This window comes from Salvia miltiorrhiza, chromosome 1, assembly GCF_028751815.1.
Source record: "Salvia miltiorrhiza cultivar Shanhuang (shh) chromosome 1, IMPLAD_Smil_shh, whole genome shotgun sequence".
In the NCBI taxonomy this organism is placed as follows: domain Eukaryota; kingdom Viridiplantae; phylum Streptophyta; class Magnoliopsida; order Lamiales; family Lamiaceae; genus Salvia; species Salvia miltiorrhiza.
The window spans coordinates 15,671,704-15,693,497 of NC_080387.1; the positions used below are offsets into that span (position 1 = coordinate 15,671,704).

General features: G+C 35.4%; 3 protein-coding genes, 1 long non-coding RNA gene and 1 pseudogene across 5 annotated transcripts; 3 read left to right on the forward strand and 2 right to left on the reverse strand.

The window, feature by feature from the left end:
• Positions 1–391: 391 nt before the first annotated feature.
• LOC131006713 (40S ribosomal protein S25-like) lies at positions 392–828 on the forward strand. The gene has a single exon (XM_057933858.1). The coding sequence runs from the start codon at positions 412–414 to the stop codon at positions 745–747; it is 336 nt and encodes a 111-aa protein (XP_057789841.1). The 5' UTR covers positions 392–411; the 3' UTR covers positions 748–828.
• Positions 829–2,237: 1,409 nt separating this feature from the next.
• LOC131006714 (uncharacterized) lies at positions 2,238–4,000 on the forward strand. 2 transcript variants are annotated; one of them, XR_009095729.1, is made up of 3 exons: positions 2,238–2,471; positions 3,425–3,514; positions 3,598–4,000. It is a non-coding gene; the product is annotated as an uncharacterized LOC131006714 (long non-coding RNA). The 2 variants fall into 2 exon arrangements; XR_009095728.1 differs by having other exon boundaries at positions 3,425–4,000.
• A 2,200-nt stretch (positions 4,001–6,200) lies between these two features.
• Positions 6,201–7,289, reverse strand: LOC130985218 (uncharacterized). The gene is made up of 3 exons (XM_057908093.1): positions 7,274–7,289; positions 6,826–7,222; positions 6,201–6,749 (listed from the first exon to the last, which is right to left on the reverse strand). Exons 1-3 carry the CDS (start codon positions 7,287–7,289, stop codon positions 6,338–6,340), a joined length of 825 nt encoding a protein of 274 aa, XP_057764076.1. The 3' UTR covers positions 6,201–6,337.
• A 798-nt stretch (positions 7,290–8,087) lies between these two features.
• LOC130985275 (GDSL esterase/lipase At1g54790-like) lies at positions 8,088–8,780 on the forward strand (annotated as a pseudogene).
• A 10,026-nt stretch (positions 8,781–18,806) lies between these two features.
• On the reverse strand, positions 18,807–20,467 carry LOC130985358 (uncharacterized). The gene is made up of 3 exons (XM_057908336.1): positions 20,429–20,467; positions 20,266–20,319; positions 18,807–19,588 (listed from the first exon to the last, which is right to left on the reverse strand). The coding sequence occupies exon 3, from the start codon at positions 19,575–19,577 to the stop codon at positions 18,807–18,809; it is 771 nt and encodes a 256-aa protein (XP_057764319.1). The 5' UTR covers positions 19,578–19,588; positions 20,266–20,319; positions 20,429–20,467.
• Between the last annotated feature and the right edge of the window lie 1,327 nt (positions 20,468–21,794).

Below are 21,794 nucleotides of genomic sequence, written 5' to 3' on the forward strand. Positions count from 1 at the left end.
TGATAACTCTTAACTGAAGAGTATTTCAGTATCAGTCGTCAACCCTGTTTGGTCAAAACTTATTTCAGTTAACAGACGTCTAAGTTTGCGTGTAAAGTTTCGTTTTGATCTCTATCTTGAGATCCCTCTGATTTTAAGAAAAATAGCCTATAGGTGTATTTCTCCCCCCCCCATACACCTATTCGAGACCCTCCGGACCTAACAATTAATAATAATAATAATAATAATAATAATAATAATAATAATAATAATAATAATAATAATTATTATTATTATTATTATTATTATTATTATTATTATTATTATTATTATTATTATTATTATTATAGCCTCTCGCTTCTTCGCCTCAACTCTTTCTGAGCTAAACCTACCTGCCGCCCTCCACCACCGCCGCAGTACTCGCACATTGCGATGGCTCCCAAAAAGGATAAGGCTCATCCACCATCTTCCAAGCTGGCAAAATCCGGTGGCGGCAAGCAGAAGAAGAAGAAGAAGAAGAAGTGGAGCAAGGGAAAGCAAAAGGAGAAGGTGAACAACATGGTGTTGTTCGATAAGTCGACCTACGAAAAATTGCTCACTGAGGCACCTAAGTATAAACTTATCACTCCTTCTGTTCTCTCCGGTCGTCTCAGGATCAGTGGATCATTAGCAAGGAAAGCAATCAGGGAGCTGATGGCTAGAGGTTTGATCAGAAGGGTTTCGGCTCATGCAAGCCAACAGATATACACGAGGGCCACAAACACCTAAGTATCTTACCCTCTACTGTAGTATGGGCTTGGATTGGATTTTATCTAATTGGAACTATGTTCTTTTTAGCTTTAATTTTGCCTCTGTTTAATGTTAAACTTATTGTCAATTTCTAAAGTATCTGGAGTTTTTTTTTATTAAAATTAATAATTATTATTATATTCTTCTTCTTTTTCTTCTTTCTTTTAAAAACAAAAAAGCCATATTATTTTACATATGAGAGAAGTTTTTGTTTAACTTGACCGACCACACAATAGACACAGACGGTGACAAACTACGGAAGTTTAAATTTAAAATTCTGTTGTTTGTGAAATTTTATGAGTTTTTATTCAATATCACATAATCATAATAAGCATCAAATATATAATCATGATAAGACGTATTTAAACTCATAATAAATAAAAACTTACATTTGATTACAGCACTTCAAGCAAGAAGGAAATGATTACAACAATTTTACAAGGGGATAGAAAAAAAGGGGGCGAGCAAACTCAAGCGTACCCTCCTTAATACATAATACAATCTTATATAGAAAGGGACATCCTACAATTTTTGTTGTCAAGTTGTCAAAAAGAAAAGTGAAAGGCATCTTTTGCCACAATTTTCAAAAAGTGAATAGGAAAAAGCAATGAGTGAGCTAAAATCGTCATTGCTCTCGTCATTCCTCATTAGGGTCCTGTGCTTCTTGAAATTTTTCAAGATCAAAATTTGAACCTTCTTCATCTTCATCCATTGGTTCACTTTCTTCAAAATTTTGTTGTTTAACAATAAGTCTTCTTTCATTTTCCACTGAAGTAGAGTGAGCTCTTTCATTATCTGCAAAGGGTTTTCCAAAAACTTCTTTGTACAAAGAATGAACAGATTCTTTGTTCATTTTTTTGGAAAAGTTCCTTAAGAAGTAAATCATGAGAAGGAGTTTGGGCATTCATATTTTTCATGATGTTGGCAGATGATTTAAGAGATAAAATTCCTCTTTTGTCATATGTTCTTCCTTCTTCAAAGAAATTTTCTTTTGGCCACCATTTTAGAAGAATTCTTCTTATAAGTATGGTAGCGGTCATTTTTGTTTCGATTTTATCGAAACGTTGTTCTTCCAGACTGTAATCCCATCTAACAATCCATGGGATCTGATAATGATTTAATATATATATATATATATATATATATATATATAGAGTAGGGCTACCATGAAAATACTCTTAAGTGTATAAATTATGAATAACATCTTATCGTCCATCAAGCTTTAATTGACGGTCCAGATCATTAATTTATTAGATTGATGATTCTTTTAGTTTTCACTTGTAATTCGTAATAATACGCGAAAAAAGGGTATAATTGTCAAAGAAAAAATTTGACTTTCCGTGTATCTGTGTATGCTCCGATTCTGTCGCCAATAGTTATGGAAAGATTTTGATTCCATATCAGATATGATTTCTCTGTAGATGATTTGAATGGGCTAATTAATATACGCAATATAACTAATTGAAGATCCGATTTTTTCAATTAGCACAAGACTAAAAATTGGTATAATATTTACTTTTCTATATTATGAATTTTGAGGCATTTGTAATTGATATTCACATAAAAATATCTCTCTCTTAACAACTAGGGTTTATGAAATATATCCTATCCACAATCTTCCAGTCCCGGCGCTTAGAGAAGGAGATGAATCTAGCTAGGGTTTTGGAGAGACGTAATGACAAAGACGAAGAGTGGTTCTGGAGGTTCGTAACATTAGATTTTTGTTATTTTACATTGGCTTAAGATTCGTAACAGGGGGTTTTTTTTGTGGAACCCATCTGCAATCTCTATATCTCTCTCTTAAATTTCTTGGATTGTTGTGAAGAATCGGTTGCTTATGTGAAGAATCAAATTTAAGAAAGTCCCTCTTGTCTTTAAACGATTTGTGGTCCAAAATTGGGTTTAATCATGCTTTGCTTTGTATCATCCGATTTGTGTGTGGTCTTTACAGAATCTCTTAATCCAATTTTATCATGCTTTGCTTTTTTAAAGAATCTCTTCATCCGATTGATTTCAGTTATCGATTTTTTTTTTTAATTTTGGGTGCGAATGTGGGTTTATGTGCGTGGGTAAAGAAAAAGTAGGAGATCAATTCATGGTACACGAGGATCATAGCTGCCAATCAGCTAAAAGTATAATACTTAGTTGTTGTGTACTCTATATTTGTTACGAATTTTGGTATAGTTGTTACGATTCGTAAACTATAGTGTCTTTTTTTTGTTACTTTGTTCAGTTTTTTTTTTTTTTTTTTTGATTGAGTGAACTAGGTTTTATTTGGTATGTACCCTAGTTGTAATATATTTGTATTACGAATTTTATTGTATTTATTACGAATCTGTAAGCATCCGTTATGTACCATAGTTGGTTTGGCCTTGGAACAATTTGTAAGTTTACCAGTGTCTTTGAAACATGAGCATGTATCGAAAAGTTTATTTTGATTTACATATATAGATTTTTCTGGCCTTAGAATGAATATTAATTTGAAGCTTCTTCTGCTCTTAAGTGATTGTTTAGTTTCTTCTAGGGATGGTATATATGTTTTTATGTGCATGGTATTTGCTTTCTATGGTATATTAATAAACATGTTTGTGTTGTTAAAAACTGTATTTCTATTAGTACATACATGGTGCTAATAAAATTTTCTTTAATTCTTAAGGTAAAGGTAAGGGCAAAGAGGTTATGTAAGGAGAAGGGTGTAATATTCATATCGTAGAGAAACTACTGTTAGATGCTGGAAACCAAGAAGGTATTATATATAATTTGATTGTAAGATTTTAATGAAGATCTTTTTAAGGAGATAACTCAACTGTTGACATTTGAGAACTTTAGGTACTTGTTCATTCGTGATTTGTTGGCATCATCGCGATAAGATGTTTGTACTTGAATATGTGTCGGGGACAACGAACAGCTCTCCAAGTATGGAGATACAAGATCTGCACGAGCTGTTATACTAGTTGAACTGAAGAAGCTTATTGAGGCAAATCCATTTTTTGGTGACAAGCTGTAGATATTGAAGATGTTTGTACTTGTTATGATTGTTATTGTTATGTGTGAAATGACTTGTACTTGTGAAGTATTTAATTGGTTATTGGATGTTAGGCATTTTGGTATGAATTGGTGGGAATACAGTCGCAATTGTACTTTACGGTCGAATCAGTAGTATTGTTATAATTTGTATAATCTTTAATGTAAACACAAGTCATAATATGAATTGTTACCAATTACATTAGAATATGAACTGTTACGAATCAGTAATATTTTTATGGTCGAATCAGTAGTATTGTTACGAATTACCTTTCGTCTAACTTTGTATGCCTCGATTCTGGCACCCATGAATTTGGAAAGATTTATTTTTAAAATCAGATATCAATTCACTTAAATGAATTCAATGTAGAATTAATTAAACGAATAATTGCGTTTTCCTTGAATTTGAAAGCATAATAAGTCTTTGTTTACTCCCATTCTCTCTCTTGACCTTCTACAAACTTCTGGCGAAAACACTGAAAACCCCAAACATATTTTGTAGTCACGAATTATAAGTAACATTGTTACGAATTTTAGAGGTGCAAAGTTGTTAATTTTATTATAATTCATGGAAAAAATTTATTCTGTGCACGAATCTGAAGTTCGTTTGTTAAAATTATGTTCTAAATTTTCTGAAGTTCTTTTGTTAAAAATTGAAAGTACTTTTGTTATGAAATATATTTTCATGTAACACGAAATTTTTTCATTCCATGCATAAATTGGAAGTACTTTTGTTACGAATCTATCTATTATATGAAAACACAGTTTGTGGCAATTTAGCAAGTAAAACTACATGTAAAGGGCAAATATATTGAAGGCATTCCACGGCATTCTCTTCATTTTCTATCCTAAAACTTTCTCCACCATATTTATGCATTCCATAACTACCCACTACACCAATTAACAAATGAACTGCAGCAACCCACTACTAAAAGGCAATAACAAACTGCTACAAAAACAACGTTCAGATTTACAAGTTATAAATACCAAATCATTTTCATTTATCATTTCCCACTTCTCTCTGCACTCATTCCCTGAAAGAATTACACTGTTCAAAGCAATGCACTATTTTATTTCTCAATGTATCAAAGATTGTTCCACTAAATCGGTGTTCTCAAGAAATTGTAGCCAAATTTTTTTTAAAAATTCGCGAACCCACAGGATCACAGCTTCTAAGTATTCAAAATTCGTGGATGGAGAAGGAGAATGAGAAGAAAAAAGGGATGCTTGAAGGCATACATGAGCTATGTGTTGGCTGCTATTTTTAAGGCCATATGGGGGAGCCGAGGCCGGAGAGGCAGACTTCTGGGTGCCTGAGTGGTGCTGCGGCTTCTGTTTTTGAAGGCAAGATGATCCATACGACGATGAGTGATAGGTGAGAGAGATGCGGGGCTACGGAAAATACATAGAGTGAAAGAGAGGTGGAAATGGCGAGTGAAAAAGGCGATGTGGCGTGTTGCGGCTGCTGCTAGAGAAGGCGGCGCGGATCTGTCCATGCGGCGACGAGATGGCCTCAGCGGTTCTGAGAAATGTACGTGAAGAAAAGAAGGGCGGAGAATGGGTGTGCGTGTAGAGTGAAGAAGAAGAAGAGCGCCGACTGAAATTTGGGCGTGAATTTTGGGTTTCAAATAGGGATTCTTTCTTATGTTGTATTTTTATAATTTGGGCTTCAACTAATTGTTAGACTTAATTAATTTAATTATTGCTTTCTATAATTACTAGGTTTATGGTTATATTCTTTCTTTTTAGGCCTAACTAGTATAACCACCCGTGCGATGCACGGCGAGAATCGAAATAAAATGATATTTTCAATAAATAAATATGAATATTAGTCATGTATCATACATACATTTTAAGATGTATAAACCATCTACTTACATATACTTGAATATATTTTCTGACAGAAAAAAAAAAAAAAAACACCAATTATTTTGTTTAAATACGAACTTTATAAATAAAATATTTTTGGGACATCCAAGGGGTGAACACCCTTCCATGTTAAAGATTTGATCTTCATTGCCCCACCTCCTCCCAATTTAATAGAAAAAAAATCAAAATCATAAAATATCACATAATAAATATTCTAAATTTATGAGTATGAATTCTCTAAACCAATCCCGTGCAATGCATAACAATTGTTATATATATATAAGTTATACTAAGTAACTTATTAAATAAAGTATTTTCGAGTTTTAAGATTTTATAACAATGTTATTTTTTAAAAAACATTACTTTCCATTTGATAGTTTTTTCAAACTCAAATTAATCCATAACGATATTTTAATTTTATAGTACTAAATTTATATATATTTATACAATTTAAATTTTTTAGGGCTATAATTTTACTGATATTATTCATGTAACGATATTTCTAGTGTATAAAATCACGGGTTAATTACGCCAAAAACCATGAACTATACCCTAATTTCCAAATTTACCATGAACTTTGATTTTTATCAAATTTTCCCTGAACTTAAGGGCGTGATCAATTTTTCCATGATTTTCGAAAATCCCCAATTTGACTGCTGACTTGGCACCATTTAAGTCACCTGAAAGCTGACTTGGCACCGGCGACGATGTGAAGAAACGACGTCGTCCTATACTCGTGAAACGACGTCGTCCTGTTTGAATTTCCAATTTTCAGATCGGGATTTGGGGCGGCGGATCTGCGAGGGGTGGAGGTGACTGGCGCGGCGGCGGCAGGGGCGCCGGATCTGGTGCGGGTGCCGGAGGCAGAGCAGAGCCAGAGCTGCTCTCGGCCAGAGCAGAGGGGGTGGTGGAATTCGCCGGAAATCGAGCAGCAGCAGTCGAGCCCAAACCCCACTGCTGCATCTGGGAGGCGGCGGATCTGCAGAGATGGTTGGTGGGGGCGGATCTGGTTTTGCGAAGGTGGGGGAAGGTGGTGCGTGGTGGAGAGAGAATGGAGCGGCGGCGGTGAACCTGTCGTCGTCTCCGATCTGCCAAAGAGGGAAAAAAATAAGAAGATGAGAAAAAGAAAAAAAAGGGGGAAATAGAGGAGGAGTTAGGGTTTACCGATTTCGGGCGGCGGCGCGGCTTACGCCATGTCCGTGCGCGTGTGAGAGTGTGACAGAGGGAATGAGAGAAGAGGAGGGAGTAGGAGACGGCGGCCGTGTGGCCGGAGAGGAGGAACAGGCGGCGGCGCACCGCGTTAGTGGTGTCTGCTGTCCTGTTTCCGGCAGAGTGAGCGAGAGGGATAGAGGCGAGAGGGTGAGAGAGGAGAGTTCAGGGAAGGAGAGAGATGGAGCAGCCGCGCCGCTCGCCGGCAGCGGCGGCCGCGGACAGAGGGACCGAGAGAGAGAGATGAGTGTGTTTGGGGAAGAAGAAGAACGATCCACGTAGGAGCCGAGAGAGAGAGAGAGATGAGTGTGGTTGGGGAAGAGAGAGAGAGAGAGCCGAGCCACGTAGGCGCCTTGTCAGCTCGGTATTGCCACGTAGGAGCCAGCTCAGACCGGAGTATTACCGGAGGTCAAAATCATGGAAAAATTGATCACGCCCTTAAGTTCAGGGAAAATTTGATAAAAAACAAAGTTCATGGAAAATTTGGAAATGGGCCCAAAGTTCATGGTTTTTGGCGTAATTAACCCTAAAATCACAATAAGATATATTTCAACTTTATTATAAAATATCATTCAGTTCCTTATTATAATAGATAAAATGTTTTAAGTTTAATTAGTTTCTAATTTCTAAAAATTGTACTACTCCCTCTGTACAAGTAAAATAAGATCTAAAGAAGGATGACATGGATTTATAGAAAATTTGTGTTATTTATTTAGTAAGTGAAAAAAGGAACCCTCAAGTCGGTGAGTAGAGAAAATGGCCAACAAATTAAAACTAAAAATAGGTTAAGACATATTTTCGTGGACGGGACGGAGGAAGTAAATAAGAAATGAACTTAATCTATCATAGCCATTAATTGAAAAATAATCCCAAATGAAAAGTCCTAACTGATAATTATTAAATTAGCAACCCACATAAACAAATAAGTATAATAATCAAAATCAAAATTATAAAATTACAAAAATAAGTAAAATCAATACAGCCCTAATTTTCTTTATTGAGGGCACTCTGTTTCTTTTGCCATTCACTCTGCTTCTTGCTTTTTTTTTCTTCTTCTTTCTTTCTTTCTAGTAATTCAATATAGTCAGCTCAGGATTACTATGGGAAGGCGCTTTACATGTTCGACATAGGCTAAAATGATCTTGCGGGCTCCTTATATTCCAAGGAGCTTGATCAAATACTTAATTCAATCCCAATAGTTTTATCAGAATTCGAAGATGGGATTAAGGTTGGCAGGCTACTCCTTGAATAGTTATCTCACACACATCATACATAACTCAGAAGAAGATGATGAATCAAATATTTGTAGAAACTGTACGATGAAGGGGCTAGAAACTTCTGGATTCACCACACGAGCCCCCTCGGCTGCCTGCCTCAAAACATTGCCAAATTTGGAGGGGACACATCCAAGCTAGATGAGCTCGGATGTGTCAGCTCTCACAATCAAGCTTCAAGGTTATTCAACCTACAGCTGCATGCAGTATCAAGATGCAAACATCACGTATATCCACATTTACACAATTAAGCCCAACCTCATTGCAAACTACTCTAGATATGGTAAGCACAATGAATAAGAAAGTTTCTCTTGTTCTTGAAATACTTTGGCAAAATATTGAATAACATATATGGAGGGACTTACAGGATTCGAGCAGGCGTTGATGGCGTGCTGCGGATATGGAGGTTCCCCGCTGAACTACGACAGTCGGGTTCCCTGCGGGGAGACAAAGGTTTTGAATGGAAGTTCGGTGACATCCAAAGGATACAGTGACACTAAAGAACACATAAACTGAAATGGAATCCATTACACTGAGGCTGCAAATCAGTATCTTGCCTCACAGATTCTCACTGGAAAATTCTCTGATCCACCCTTTGTTGACAAAATGCCTTTCCTTCTAAAGCTCAAATTCTGAATATATTTGTTAACATCACATAGTAATCAAATTGATTTATTTCATTCTCAGACGCACATGATTCAAAAGCTTTCTTAGTCTCCTCTTGATCCTCAATTCACTTCTTATCATTAACTTTCCTTATGAAGCGAATGTAGCAGCGCCTGCATAGAAATTGTGAAAGCACGATTAGGTCTCAACATGAGTAAAGCATGTGAAAGAGTAGAAACTGCAATGTGGGCAGACATATGGAAGAGATAATATGAGCACTAAAATCTACAGTATAACATAAGATAATAAACCACTACATCAAACACAAAACTGCAAAAGAAAACAGCAAACTGTAGAAAATATATGAAAGAGGAACTTGCAAGAAATTCAAAAGACAGCGACTAAAAACTTATTTTGTTGCTTCATTATTGTTGCCGACCATGAGAGTTTCAACATATTGCTTCCAGTACATTGCCTAAAAGGGGAATTTAAATAAGCAATGAAGAATAGTAATGATAGTGAACAAAAAGATCATATAGCCAAAATTACGTGCATTGAACAATCGGAGCATCTACAGTTATCAATGACAGAGGAAGAAACATATGTGAGTATGTAAATGACTGCTTAAATGTGACCATAACGTGAGAGAAATAGGCACCCAAATCTAGAACCATTATGTCAACAATTAAATGAAACTTGATTTAAAGTAACAAAAAGTTTAAGATAAAAGGAAAATAAACAAACTGCATTTAGAGTTCAAGTCCCAAAATATTGGTATATCGCAACCAAAATCTCAAGACATAACAAACAAATACAAAATAAAGTTAGAATTAGTAAAACTCTAAAGAGAGGCAGAGTTCGACTCTGGAATAGATTAACACTTACATTTCTCTATTTTGATTACAATATACTCATGAACTATTCAAAATGGAGATAAAAAAAAAAAAGCAAAAGCTAGTTAGCTACAGAGAAATACCACACACCAGGTCATATCATATGGTGCATGAGAATAATAACCTGCAATGTGCAAATAGTTATATACATGTAATATGTCATTTGTTGCACTTCTTTCTTCCTTGACAGTTATTAATCAAGAAGACTAACTCTCTTTTCATCACTTTCTTGGTTAAGTTTGGAAAAAAGCATTACAATTTGACCTTTTTATATATGAGACAAGTTAGTGAATACTTTAAAATAAAATTTCTCAAGAAATGAGCTTTGTTGTCCTCAATATATTTTTGTGTCCACAGACTTTGTTGTCATTAATATATTTTTATTGTCCTCTCGAATCCTACATAATTTCTAGCTTAACTCAAGAGAATGATAAGTAAATATGATTTGTAAAAAGTAATTTATACCTTTTACTTACAAGTTAGTTAGCATGGACGTCATGATTTCTTACTCAAATGGCGTAGCACCATAATCTCATGATCCCCAATGCTGAAATGCTTTCATATTCCATCAAATAAAATTGGTAAATTATTCTTATCATAAAAATAAAATATTCTATATTACAAACTACAAAAGTAACAACAACTAAGATGGTCATCTGAAAAGGTAGAGCACATATCAAAAGAATATAATGTACAAATTCAAAAGCATAAGCTGGTAGAAAATATAGTCTCAAAGAAAGTTAAGCGGTAATCTTCCAACTTTTCAGATAATTACATAATCTAATCCACAAATTCCTTCACCAAATCATTAAGTTAGAACTCAAGCTACCAAATAAAAATAGTTCAGTTGTCATAAAATTAACACAAAACAGTCACAATAACAGTATACTCAAAGAATTCATCAAAGAGAATATAAATAAAAAATATTTGGAGTATACTAAAAAATCACTTAAAGAACATGATGACGATAACTCAACGGTCACTCCGATAATATTGAGATCAATAGAGTGAAAGTCACATATAAAATAATATTAGAACTACTTATCTTCCAATTGCCGAATTTTACTGTCAATAATTACAAATTATAAGCACATAAGAATCAATCATTAGAGGTATATATGGACACTTCAAGGAGAAGAATACATACGCAAAACACTACTTTCAACTTTATGTTCCAAAAAATCATTAAAACATATGTCCACAGTTATGCGTGAAGAGTGAAACAGCTCTAAAAAGTGCACTGAAATAAAAAAGAGAATATATGCACAGAAATACACCAACATGACACCCTTCCAATCGGCGAATCTGCCGCACGTAGAGGGCTGCATCAGCCGAAGTTCTACATTGCAGTATTTCAAGATGATAAACAGTGAACCACCATGTTTGATGTTGGTTGTTTTCAAACCAAAATCCGATCTTGATTTTAAAAATCCAGTTTCAAAAATTCACTTTAAATTTTAAATAACTTACGAAAAAAAATGAAGTTGAAATTAGTACCGGAACTTCTAGAAACACTTCTCTAATTTCTGATGCAGTGGCCTCGATGTATTGACTGATCTTGTGTCTTGCTTTGCACACACTGTCTGCACAGACGCACACTCACATGTGAATTCAAATATGTTGAATAAGAGATTAAGAATAGAAACAGAGTGAAAAATGGCAGCCTCAATTTGTTTTGCTTTTACCGTTTTGGGCGACAGTGGTCTGATGCGGCGATGCTAGGGCAGCGATTGACGACCGAGAAATGGCGGTCGAGCCTTCGATTGAGTTTGGTGAGCGATGGAATAGCGAGGAGCGGTTGTGGAATCTGGAAAAGAGTTGACGAAAGGAATTTCAGATATTGGGAATTTTTCTTTAAAATCATGGGAGAATAATAGAAACACAGAGAGAGAGAGATGAAGAAACTGATTGGTTTTGCTTTTACCGTTTTGGGCGACGTCGGTCTGAGGCGGCGGCGCTAAGGCGGCAGTTGACGACCGAGAAATGGCGGCCGAATCTTCAATTGAGTTTTGGTGGCGATGGATCGGCGATTAAAAATCTGGAAGAAAAGAGGTTGATGAAAAAGGTTTCAGATGTTGAGAAATATTCATTAAAATCGTGGGAGAAGAATTCAATCGTGGTTAATAAGTTAGAAAGAACGTGGGAGAGATAAAATTTGGCGCTAAAATTTTACCGTTAAACTGGTGTTTTATATAATATATAGATTAATACTTCAAATGAATTTGCTTTAAATTTATGTGTTCGACCATATGTTTGACGTATTTTATTTTTTAAATTGTGTATTTTTTTTACTTACTTAATATATAATAGATTTAATACTTTTTATTTATTAATAATTAAATTTAGGTATAATATTTATTTTATATAAAATTAGAAATTGAAATTTTTTGGGGTGAATGTATATTTTGTATAATTTAATTTATATATATATATATATATATATATATATATATAATATGATTGAAGTATAAAAAGTAAACTGAAAAAAGATAATTAAATGATATTTTTTTGAGTTTGAGTTTGGTGTAAATAATTGGAGTATAACTAAATAACTAATGTTGTGCCAAGAGAATAATGATGTATGTAATGAAGATTGATTTTTAATACTATAATTAACGTTTGTTGGTATATTTTATTTTGTTTCATATCTGTTTATTTTATAATTTATTACTATCATAACGAGCTTGAATTATTTAATTCGGCCCATTTTAAATTTTCATATCTAAAGAGATTTACGCCCAACAATTTTTTTCTAAAATAATGCTCATCTATCCATTTTTTTTTATATAAACTTTGATATAGTGTGGTCGATCAATTCATATTACCTCCTTTATATGACATGTGTATTAAATGAAATTTTCTTCGTATACAATATTATTATTTTTCGTTAAATTAATTTTTAATCTTTTACATAAATATTAAAATATAACTTATATATAATTATTCTATTTTATCCTTATTATTACTTCATATATTATTTTTAGAAATATTAAATAAAATTATTTTAGTAATAGAAAACTTTAAGATATTTTAAATTAAAAAAGTAACTATATTTTAAAATATTTAAAAGACTAATTCCACATATTATTTGTGCCGCATTAGTGCACTTTAGTGAGCATCTAATGTTGAACTTTTGAATAGATGATTCAGTATAATTTAGTATATATATTTAATATTATTCATTCAATTTTTAATCCTTTTTCGTATATATAGTTAATATTTTTTTAAAAAATAAACATAATTATGTGATCAAATTATATAAAATATGATACAGGTATTTACTGAGAGATTACACTCATAGTTTTTATAGCTAAGTATTTATACTTTTTATAGCTACTTATTTATATAAGATAGATGATGAGTTTTCACGTGATAATCAATAAGTATTATTACTCACAAACAAATTTCTCTTTTAAATTGTGATGTAGAATAATATTAATTTAAACGGATAATAATTTTCTCATAGTGGTCCATTAATGAGCTAATGATAAAAATTATATATATATATATATATATGTGTGTGTGTGTGTGTGTGTGTGAGTGATACTAGGTTTAATTCATGCTTAAATAAAAACACAATGAAGTTATAATTAATGTTTAAAATTTTCATATTGTTGTATGCATTAATTTGAAAATATTATTATTCTTACATATGCATATATTATAAAATATATAAAAATAGACTTGGAACAAATAAATTATAATTATTTAAAAAGTCGTATAATTTCGATGCTCGCCGTGCATCGCACGGGAGGGCGTACTAGTTATATATAATACTCTGCAAATTTAATTTAATGTAGTCACGAATTATAAGTAATACTATTACAAATTTCTAAATAAAGCCATGGGAAATATTGTACATTGAATAATAAAAAATAGTATATATATATATATATATATATATATATTAGAAACAACATCAGATGTGATAGATGTTAAAAATGATGAATTCAGAAAACTTTCGTTAATATTTCAAGATTGATGATACAAAAACTGAATTGGTAATTGTTTTGCGGATAGATAAAAAAGTGTTGGACGTCTAGGTTAGGATTTTATTAAAAGTTTAGTGATTTGAATTGATAATATATGGAAACAAATATTTGTTTAATTACACAAATCTTAATAACCGAAATAAATATTGCAAATTTACTCTCTTAACCTCAAGTGTATCAGCCGTGTAATGTTGGAGATATTATTAAGCTAATTTCAAGCCATTAGATCAATCAAGATCTAATGTACAAGATTCATTTATATTTTATACACTTAAAAGTGTTTTTATTATAGCCCTTCCCTATATATATATATAAAGATATATGAAAACGTTTCCTAGGCATTGCGCAGGTGAAAATGTTAGCTATATAAAACTGACAAAATATTACTCTCTCTGTCCCATTACAAATGTCTTATTCCTTTTTTGGCAACATATTCTCTCTCTATACCTAATACTTAAACAATCTCCACCAATCCACTTTATCTATTAATTACACATTTCTTAATCTTCGCGCCCAAAAGTAATGTGACATTTGTAATGGGACAGAGGGAGTATCATTTATGAATTACACTTATTGATAATAAAAACAATAATTTCTATTAATTTAAATACTCCATCCGTTTCCTAAATTTCTATCATTTGTGGTCCCTGTTCCAGATGAACATTTGGCCAAACGTCAATTGCGTGCAACACTAAATCGATAAGCACTAGAAATATACTTGCCTTAATGACAATTATTGATAGATCCAACGAAGCACAATGGTGGAAGAATGCATGACAACGGTGACGGAGAATAAAGCTTGTCCCTTCGCAAGAAATTGGAGTGGTAAAGAGTTTGAGAACGGTTTCAATGGCAGAAAGAGTAAAAGTGTGAATATATGAAAAAACGAAGTTTATATAAGGAGATGGGATATAAATGATGGGATGGTTTCATCTAGGGCTCTGTGCTGCCTTAGTAAATTATAAATCGGGTGGTTCGGATTCAACCAAGAATATGAAATAAAAATGGGCTCCCGATTACTTCGAACGCGAAAAGTCTCCTCTTAGAATTTGGAAAAGTGCATTCAAATTTTAATGATGTAATCAAAAGAATGATGGAATGACAGTCATAATTGAAAGCCAAAAAACAACTTTGATATGACAGCGCTGAGCACAAGATCCTATGTTGAACTCACGAGAAATAGTTAGTTCACGAAGCTAGGGGGAGTAGCGGATGTGGAGTGAATCCGGAAGCTCAGCGTTGTATAGTACATATAGTTGAACCATGGGCTCTGTAAATACATTTTTGATAGGGATGAGGATCCCAATATATTTTATTATTATTACTATTGTTCTATACATCCTGTGCAACACTACCTACGACGGGGCTAGTAATAAATAAAGATCCTGAACTCACGTGGCTTGATTGGACATGGTTGATATTGACAACAAAGATGTAGAAGAGAGCGGGCCTGTGGAAAATAATTGTGGAAAATATTGGATAAGATGTAATTAAGTAATCAAGGATCAATCAAGATCCTTGATTATAGTAGTTTATTCTTTCCTTGTATATTGTTTATTCACCCTATAAAAGGGCGCTTTGTACACAATGAAGAACATCAAGAAAAGACAATAAAAATCCCTATGTTTACAGCCCTACAAATATGAATTCTTTATTCAAATACACAAATACCATGTTCAACATGGTATCAAAGCAGGTGTTATCCTTGGAACTCAGAAAAAATTCCTCATTGTTCCATTGCCTTTCCTCAACCTTTCTCGACCCAAATCAAGGCAGCCAAACTGCCGTTTTTTTTTCCTTCCTCCTTCCTAAAAATTAGATCAGAATGTCGAGAGAAATACAAACCTCAGAACCAAAACTAAATACAAACGAGGTAACCCAACAACCAAGGAGCCACAGAACCAAAGAAATCCCGGCTCCCTCAGCGGAGTCGGCGTTCTCGAAAGTGAGAAGAGAGGCCGCCCGACTGCAAATCTTGCAGCCGGCAACCAACCACGCCGACATCAACGCCTTATCATCATCGGGAGGGGGCAGAGCCGGACTCACCGTCGTTCACCGCCCTACTCAACGGCCGGAGGGCCGACCACCACACACCGCCGCCAGCAGAAGCAAACCACCGTGCTCAGGGAACCCTCAAAATCAGAAAATGGAAGATAAATCAAAGCTCGCCAAAGGGAAAATGGCAAGTGGAAGTGGAGACAAACAGGAGCAGATCGGAGCAGCGACGTTGGCCGTGGACCGGTCGCCGGAGTTTGGGCAGAATGGAGGAGGGCGATTTGAGGAGGTGACTGGCGTGAATGGGGGAGGAGTGAATGAGGGAGGCGCCTACTCTCAAAATTCAGGTATAGGGTTTGGTGTTTTTACACCAAACCCTCCTAATTTTGCCTATTTCCATAAAGAACCCCATGTCTTGCCCATAAGTCTCCCAAATTCTCATTTATTACAAATGGCTCCCGTAAGTTGTTCTAAACTACAAATATCACCCCATGTTATACAATCTGCCCCTCTAGATTCCCATAAATTACATAAGTACCCTAGTTTTCTACACAATACTAAAAATACCTCCCAATCATGTAGAAATCCACTAAATACTTCCGCTGCATATCAAATCTCTAGTGATAAACAGGATAGAGATAAAAGGTGGATTTTTTACTGTGGGGCTACTGATACTATGACTTTTGAGAGAACTGATATCCTTGAGTCATCACCACCATACTGAACACATGTTCAAACTGCAAACGGTGACCTGACCCGTGTTGAATGAGCCGGAACTATAGAAATCTCCCCTACTCTTCGTCTTTCAAACTGTCTATATGTTCCCTCTCTTTCTCATAAACTCTTGTCTATTAGCCATGTTACAAAAGATCTCAATTATACCCTGGTCATGCATTCTCACTTCAGTCTTCTTCAAGATATCAGGACGGGGGAGATTATTGGACGTGGCACTGAGCGGGATGGATTGTATTACGTGGATGAGATAGCTCAACAAGGCAAGGTGATGATGGCTCACGGGACTGCTGACCGGGAAGCTTGGCTTTGGCATCGTCGGTTAGGGCATCCATCCACGGGTTATCTTAAAATTTTGTTTCCCGAGTTAGTAAAAAATGAGTCATTATCATGTGAAACTTGTGTTTTGGCTAAGAGCCACAGACAGTCTTTTAAACCCAATAATTCGTATGTTGACTCTATTTTTTCCTTAGTACATTCTGATATTTGGGGACCATCTCCTGTTTCGGGGGGTCAAGCTTTTAAGTATTTCCTGCTTTTTATTGATGACTGTACTAGGATGACGTGGGTATACTTTCTCAAACATAAGTCTGAAGTTTTTGAAAAATTTACCCATTTTTTTGCCCTGGTTCAAACTCAATTTCAAAAACAAATTCAGACCCTTAGAACCGATAATGGGAGGAAATTTGTTAATCACTCTATGCAAAAATTTTGTCAACAAAAAGGGATAATCCATCAAACCACTTGCCCCCATACCCCCGAACAAAACGGCGTTGCTGAACGGAAAAATATAATCCTTCTTGAAATGACCCGGGCTATGATAATTGAATCTAAAGTGCCCACTCACTTCTGGCCTGAAGTTGTCGCCACTTCAGTCTATCTCATAAATCGTCTTCCTACTAGAACTCTCCAGTTACGAACCCCTCTGCAAAAACTATCCACTTTGGCCTCTGTCCCTCCTACACTTACTCTTCAACCTCGGGTATTCGGGTGTTCAGTCTTTGTTCATATCCCCAAACATGAAAGAACTAAACTCTCTCCGTGTGCCCTTAAGTATGTCTTTGTAGGATATGGGGTTAACCAAAAAGGTTATAGGTGTTACAATCCAAAGACCCGTCAAGTCTTAACCACGATGAATTGTGATTTCCTTGAAATCGAATATTTTTATGATACCCACCTTAACAGTCAGGGGAAGAGTGAGGAAAAGAGTGAAATAGACGTGTTAAGCTGGTTACCAATGCCAAGTCCTGAAGCAGGCCCACCAGAGACTGTTAACCTTACCACCGAGCAGCTCTCATCCACTTCAGAATCAATCTCTTCTCCGCCTCAGCATCCCATATCTCCTCATCCGATATCTCCGGTAAGAAATTCAGAACCTACTGTTCTTTCCTATTCAACTGATCATATTCCTCAGATTGGTGTAGAAGAATAGGATAATACGGCAGATGGTGATGCCGGGAGATACGTCTTGCCTCCTAGGAGTACTAGAGGTATTCCTCCCAAACGATACTCTCCAGAAAAGTTTGGAAAGAATACTCGGTACCCTATTGGAAATTTCGCCAAGGGAAACTTATCCAAAACCGCCACTGCCTATGAAGCAGCCTTATATGATGAGGAGATTCCACAATCAGCAGAACAAGCACTCAAAATTGAGCATTGGAGGGCCGCCATGAAAAAGGAAATCAGTGCTCTGGATCGTAATCATACTTGGGAAAAGTGTAGATTACCAAAGGGAAAGAAAACTGTTGGATGTAAATGGGTTTTCACCATCAAAAGAAAACCAGATGGATCGATTGAGCGATACAAAGCTCGACTGGTTGCCAAAGGATATACACAGATGTATGGGATTGACTATGAGGAGACTTTTTCACCTGTGGCAAAGATGAACACCGTCAGAGTTCTTCTATCTATATAGCTGCCAACAGAGACTGGGATCTTCACCAATTTGATGTTACAAATGCCTTCCTCCATGGAGAACTCGAGGAGGAAAGGGAGGTTTACATGGATGTTCCTCAAGGCTTTTCAGATGACTTTGAAGAAGGTGAGGTGTGCAGACTGAAGAAGACTCTATATGGCCTCAAACAGTCTCCCAGGGCTGGGTTTGGACGTTTCACCGAAGCTATGAAGAAGTTTGGGTACCAACAAAGCAACGCAGACCACACCTTATTCTTGAAGAAGCGAGGTGATCCTATTTCTTGCTTAGTCATTTACGTTGATGATATGATCATAACAGGGGATGACTTAGAAGAAATTCAGAAGTTGAAAGAAAGCCTGTTCAAAGAATTCGAGATGAAGGACTTAGGGAGACTGAAGTACTTTCTTGGCATTGAAGTACTCAGATCAAAGAGAGGGATCTTCATCAGTCAGAAGAAATACACTCTAGATCTTCTTGCAGAGACAGGAATGCTGGATTGCAAACCAGCGAAAATACCTATTGTGACAAATCATGGGCTACAGATTGTGAAGGGACTCCCAGATGCACGCAAGCTGTCCTTATATCGTGATTGGTCACAGAACATACAACTATGTAGCTCACTAGTTTCCCCCCAATACAACATGCAGTTATTAACACAGCAATCGATCTTCTCTACTGGCAAACCCAAACCACGTAGATTTCTTTTCGTACTATAGAAGTCTTCTGGACAGTTGTTACCCTCTGGTAAAGCAGCTTTCATCATCGAAGACATCTGATTGTAAGTCCTCTCTGACATGTGGCTTTCAGTCTTTATGCTCATGAATTGAGTCATCCAGCTTAATTGTGTGTACGTGTCACATCCTGCGTACAATGGAGTATCCGCTGCATCCAACATGTTATAAATCTGTTGAGCGTCATTATTGGGCGGCTGCTCCAGATTTGGAGGATCTTGATAATTACTAGGTCCAGCATGGTCATGCACCATCCTTTCGTAGTTATTGTATAATCCATCATCCTCATTCATTATAGCATGTTCTCTCGGCATATACAGCGGTGCTTCCCCGTGAGAAACCCAAACTTTGTAATTCAGGACAAATCCACGCCTACTAACATGTTTTCTGACCGTAGGTACATCTAAATACGCTTGATTCTTGCACTTCTTACACGGGCACCTAATGTTACCTTGTCCATCTGTGTACGCCGTTTGATTGAACGCCCACTCAAGGAAAAACTCAAGCCCCGTTTCAAATGCAGTACGATCATTGTATCTCGCGTACATCCACATACGATTATCACTCATTCTTGCAAATTCTAATTGAAAAAAACAAATAAAATATAATAAATTACTTGAAATCTAACAAAATTTCGACAGCATAACCCCACTATCCTAACTACCAAGTGCTCGACTCTACCAGCAACTATAGTGACCATAGTGGTCCTAATTTACTAAGCCTATACTAGGTCTACCCGGCCCCCCAATGTCGAAGCAATAATACAATACAAATAAAAGCAATAAAAATCAGGGTAATTAAATTAAAAACAATCATTTGTTGGGAGAAGATCCTTAAGAAATAATCAATTTCTATCCCAAATGGAGAAGATCCTTAAGAAATTGATTAAATCTATCCCACAATATATATAATAACATAACATTTCATAAACACATAGCACATAACATTTAATTTAACAAAATTATCCAACATATATAAATTATTCTAACAAACAACTTAAACTAATTGATTAAAATTAATATAATTTAAAATTAATCATGCTTCATAATTTAAAATTAAACTAACAACATATATTAAATGGATTAATATAATTTAAAATTAATCATGCTTCATATAATTTAGTTATAAACAAAATCAATTATAAATTAATTAACTATATATAACAAATAAATCTATTTAATTAATATATAATTAAATACATAAATAAATTCATAATTAAATAATTAAATAATTAAATAAATAAATAAGAGAGCGTACGGTGGTGGTTTCCGGCGGGTGTCGTGAAGAAGGCGGTGAAACGAGGTCGTCGAACTACAATAAAGAATATAAGTGAAAATTAAATAATTATATATATAATTAAAATTAATGAGATATATATATATATATATATATATAGATCTAGAGAGAGAGAGAGAGTTACCTGCTGGGCGGCGGCGGCGGTCGGACCGGAAGCAGCAGCAGCGGAAGCAGCAGCAGCAGGGGAAGGGGGGGGGGGATTTTCTGTTGTGTGCGGCGCAGAAACTGAAAAAAGAAGGAAAACCCGCTGCCCTATATTTTAACCATTACCGACGGCAATTGCCGCCGCTAATTAGCGGCTGCAATATTGCCGCCGTTAATTATATAAAATTAATTAATTATTGCGTATTTTAAAATTAACGGCGGCGTCGCCGCCGCTACCTACCGGCGGCGATTTTGCCGTCGGTAATTGGCCGGTGATTGCGAAAGTTCGGGTCGCCTGAAATGCCGCCGCCGTGCCGCCGTTAGCTACCGACGGCAAAATCGCCGCGGGTAATTTTCGCCGGTAAATACGCATTTTTTTGTAGTGTAAGTAATCAAGGATCAATCAAGATCCTTGATTATAGTAGTTTATTCTTTCCTTGTATATTGTTTCTTCACCCTATAAAAGGGCGCTTTGTACACAATGAAGAACATCAAGAAAAGACAATAAAAATCCTTATGTTTACAGCCCTACAAATATGAATTCTTTATTTAAATACACAAATACCATGTTCAACAGGGCCGTCTTCGAGATAAGCCCCATGTGGCATCTGGGACTTGAGTCCTTTTCATTATAAGGAGTATGTAGCCCTAAGGTCTCATGGCTTGCAACTTTTCTTGAAGAACACGTGATCCAGAATTGCAGCCCTGAAGTAGAAGTAGACAAACCTAGTTAGTTAATCGTTAGATTTAGCGAAATTCTCATTGTAATTGCAACTGGTTCATTTTGTGTATGTGAATATTGAGAAATACGATTTTCCCCTCGCTGCTTAGAGTAGTATAAATAGAAAATATTTATACATTGCAAGGGGACGTTCACTTTGTAATATAGAAGAGTTTTATTTATACAAGTAATTGTTCAATTTATGTGGTTTGAGTGTCATATTGAGAATTGATAGTAAGATATCAAGATTAGAGAAGAAGGAAGACTTTCGTGCTGGATTGGGATAAGCTATTTGGGGAGTTTAAGAGCTTGCACCTCATTCGTTCATGTCTCTCTTGCTATTTTAACATCAGGTTTCATCTATTCTCTTAAGAAATATTGGTGATTGAAACTTAAATTTTGTCCACAAAATTTAAAATATCAATATTTGGCCATTTTTTATGTGTTCTACCTAATCTACCATTTAACCCAATAGATCCAACAACTTCCTTTGACCCGGATCCAGATTTAGGGATTAACCCATGCCTTGTTTACCCTCTAGACCCCGACCCCACCCACCCCCACCCCACCCCCCACCACCTACCCCAAGCCAATTTTTTTTTTTTTTTTTTTTACTTCCCCTGCT

Excerpts from the sequence above, each read along its gene's own strand:
- LOC131006713 (XM_057933858.1), top strand. The coding sequence starts at position 412 with ATGGCTCCCAAAAAGGATAAGGCTCATCCACCATCTTCCAAGCTGGCA.
- LOC130985218 (XM_057908093.1), bottom strand. Across the intron at positions 6,750-6,825 it reads CGCGCCGCCGCCCGAAATCG|ATCGGAGACGACGACAGGTT; the intron begins GTAAACCCTAAC and ends CCTCTTTGGCAG.
- LOC130985358 (XM_057908336.1), bottom strand. The coding sequence starts at position 19,577 with ATGAGTGATAATCGTATGTGGATGTACGCGAGATACAATGATCGTACT.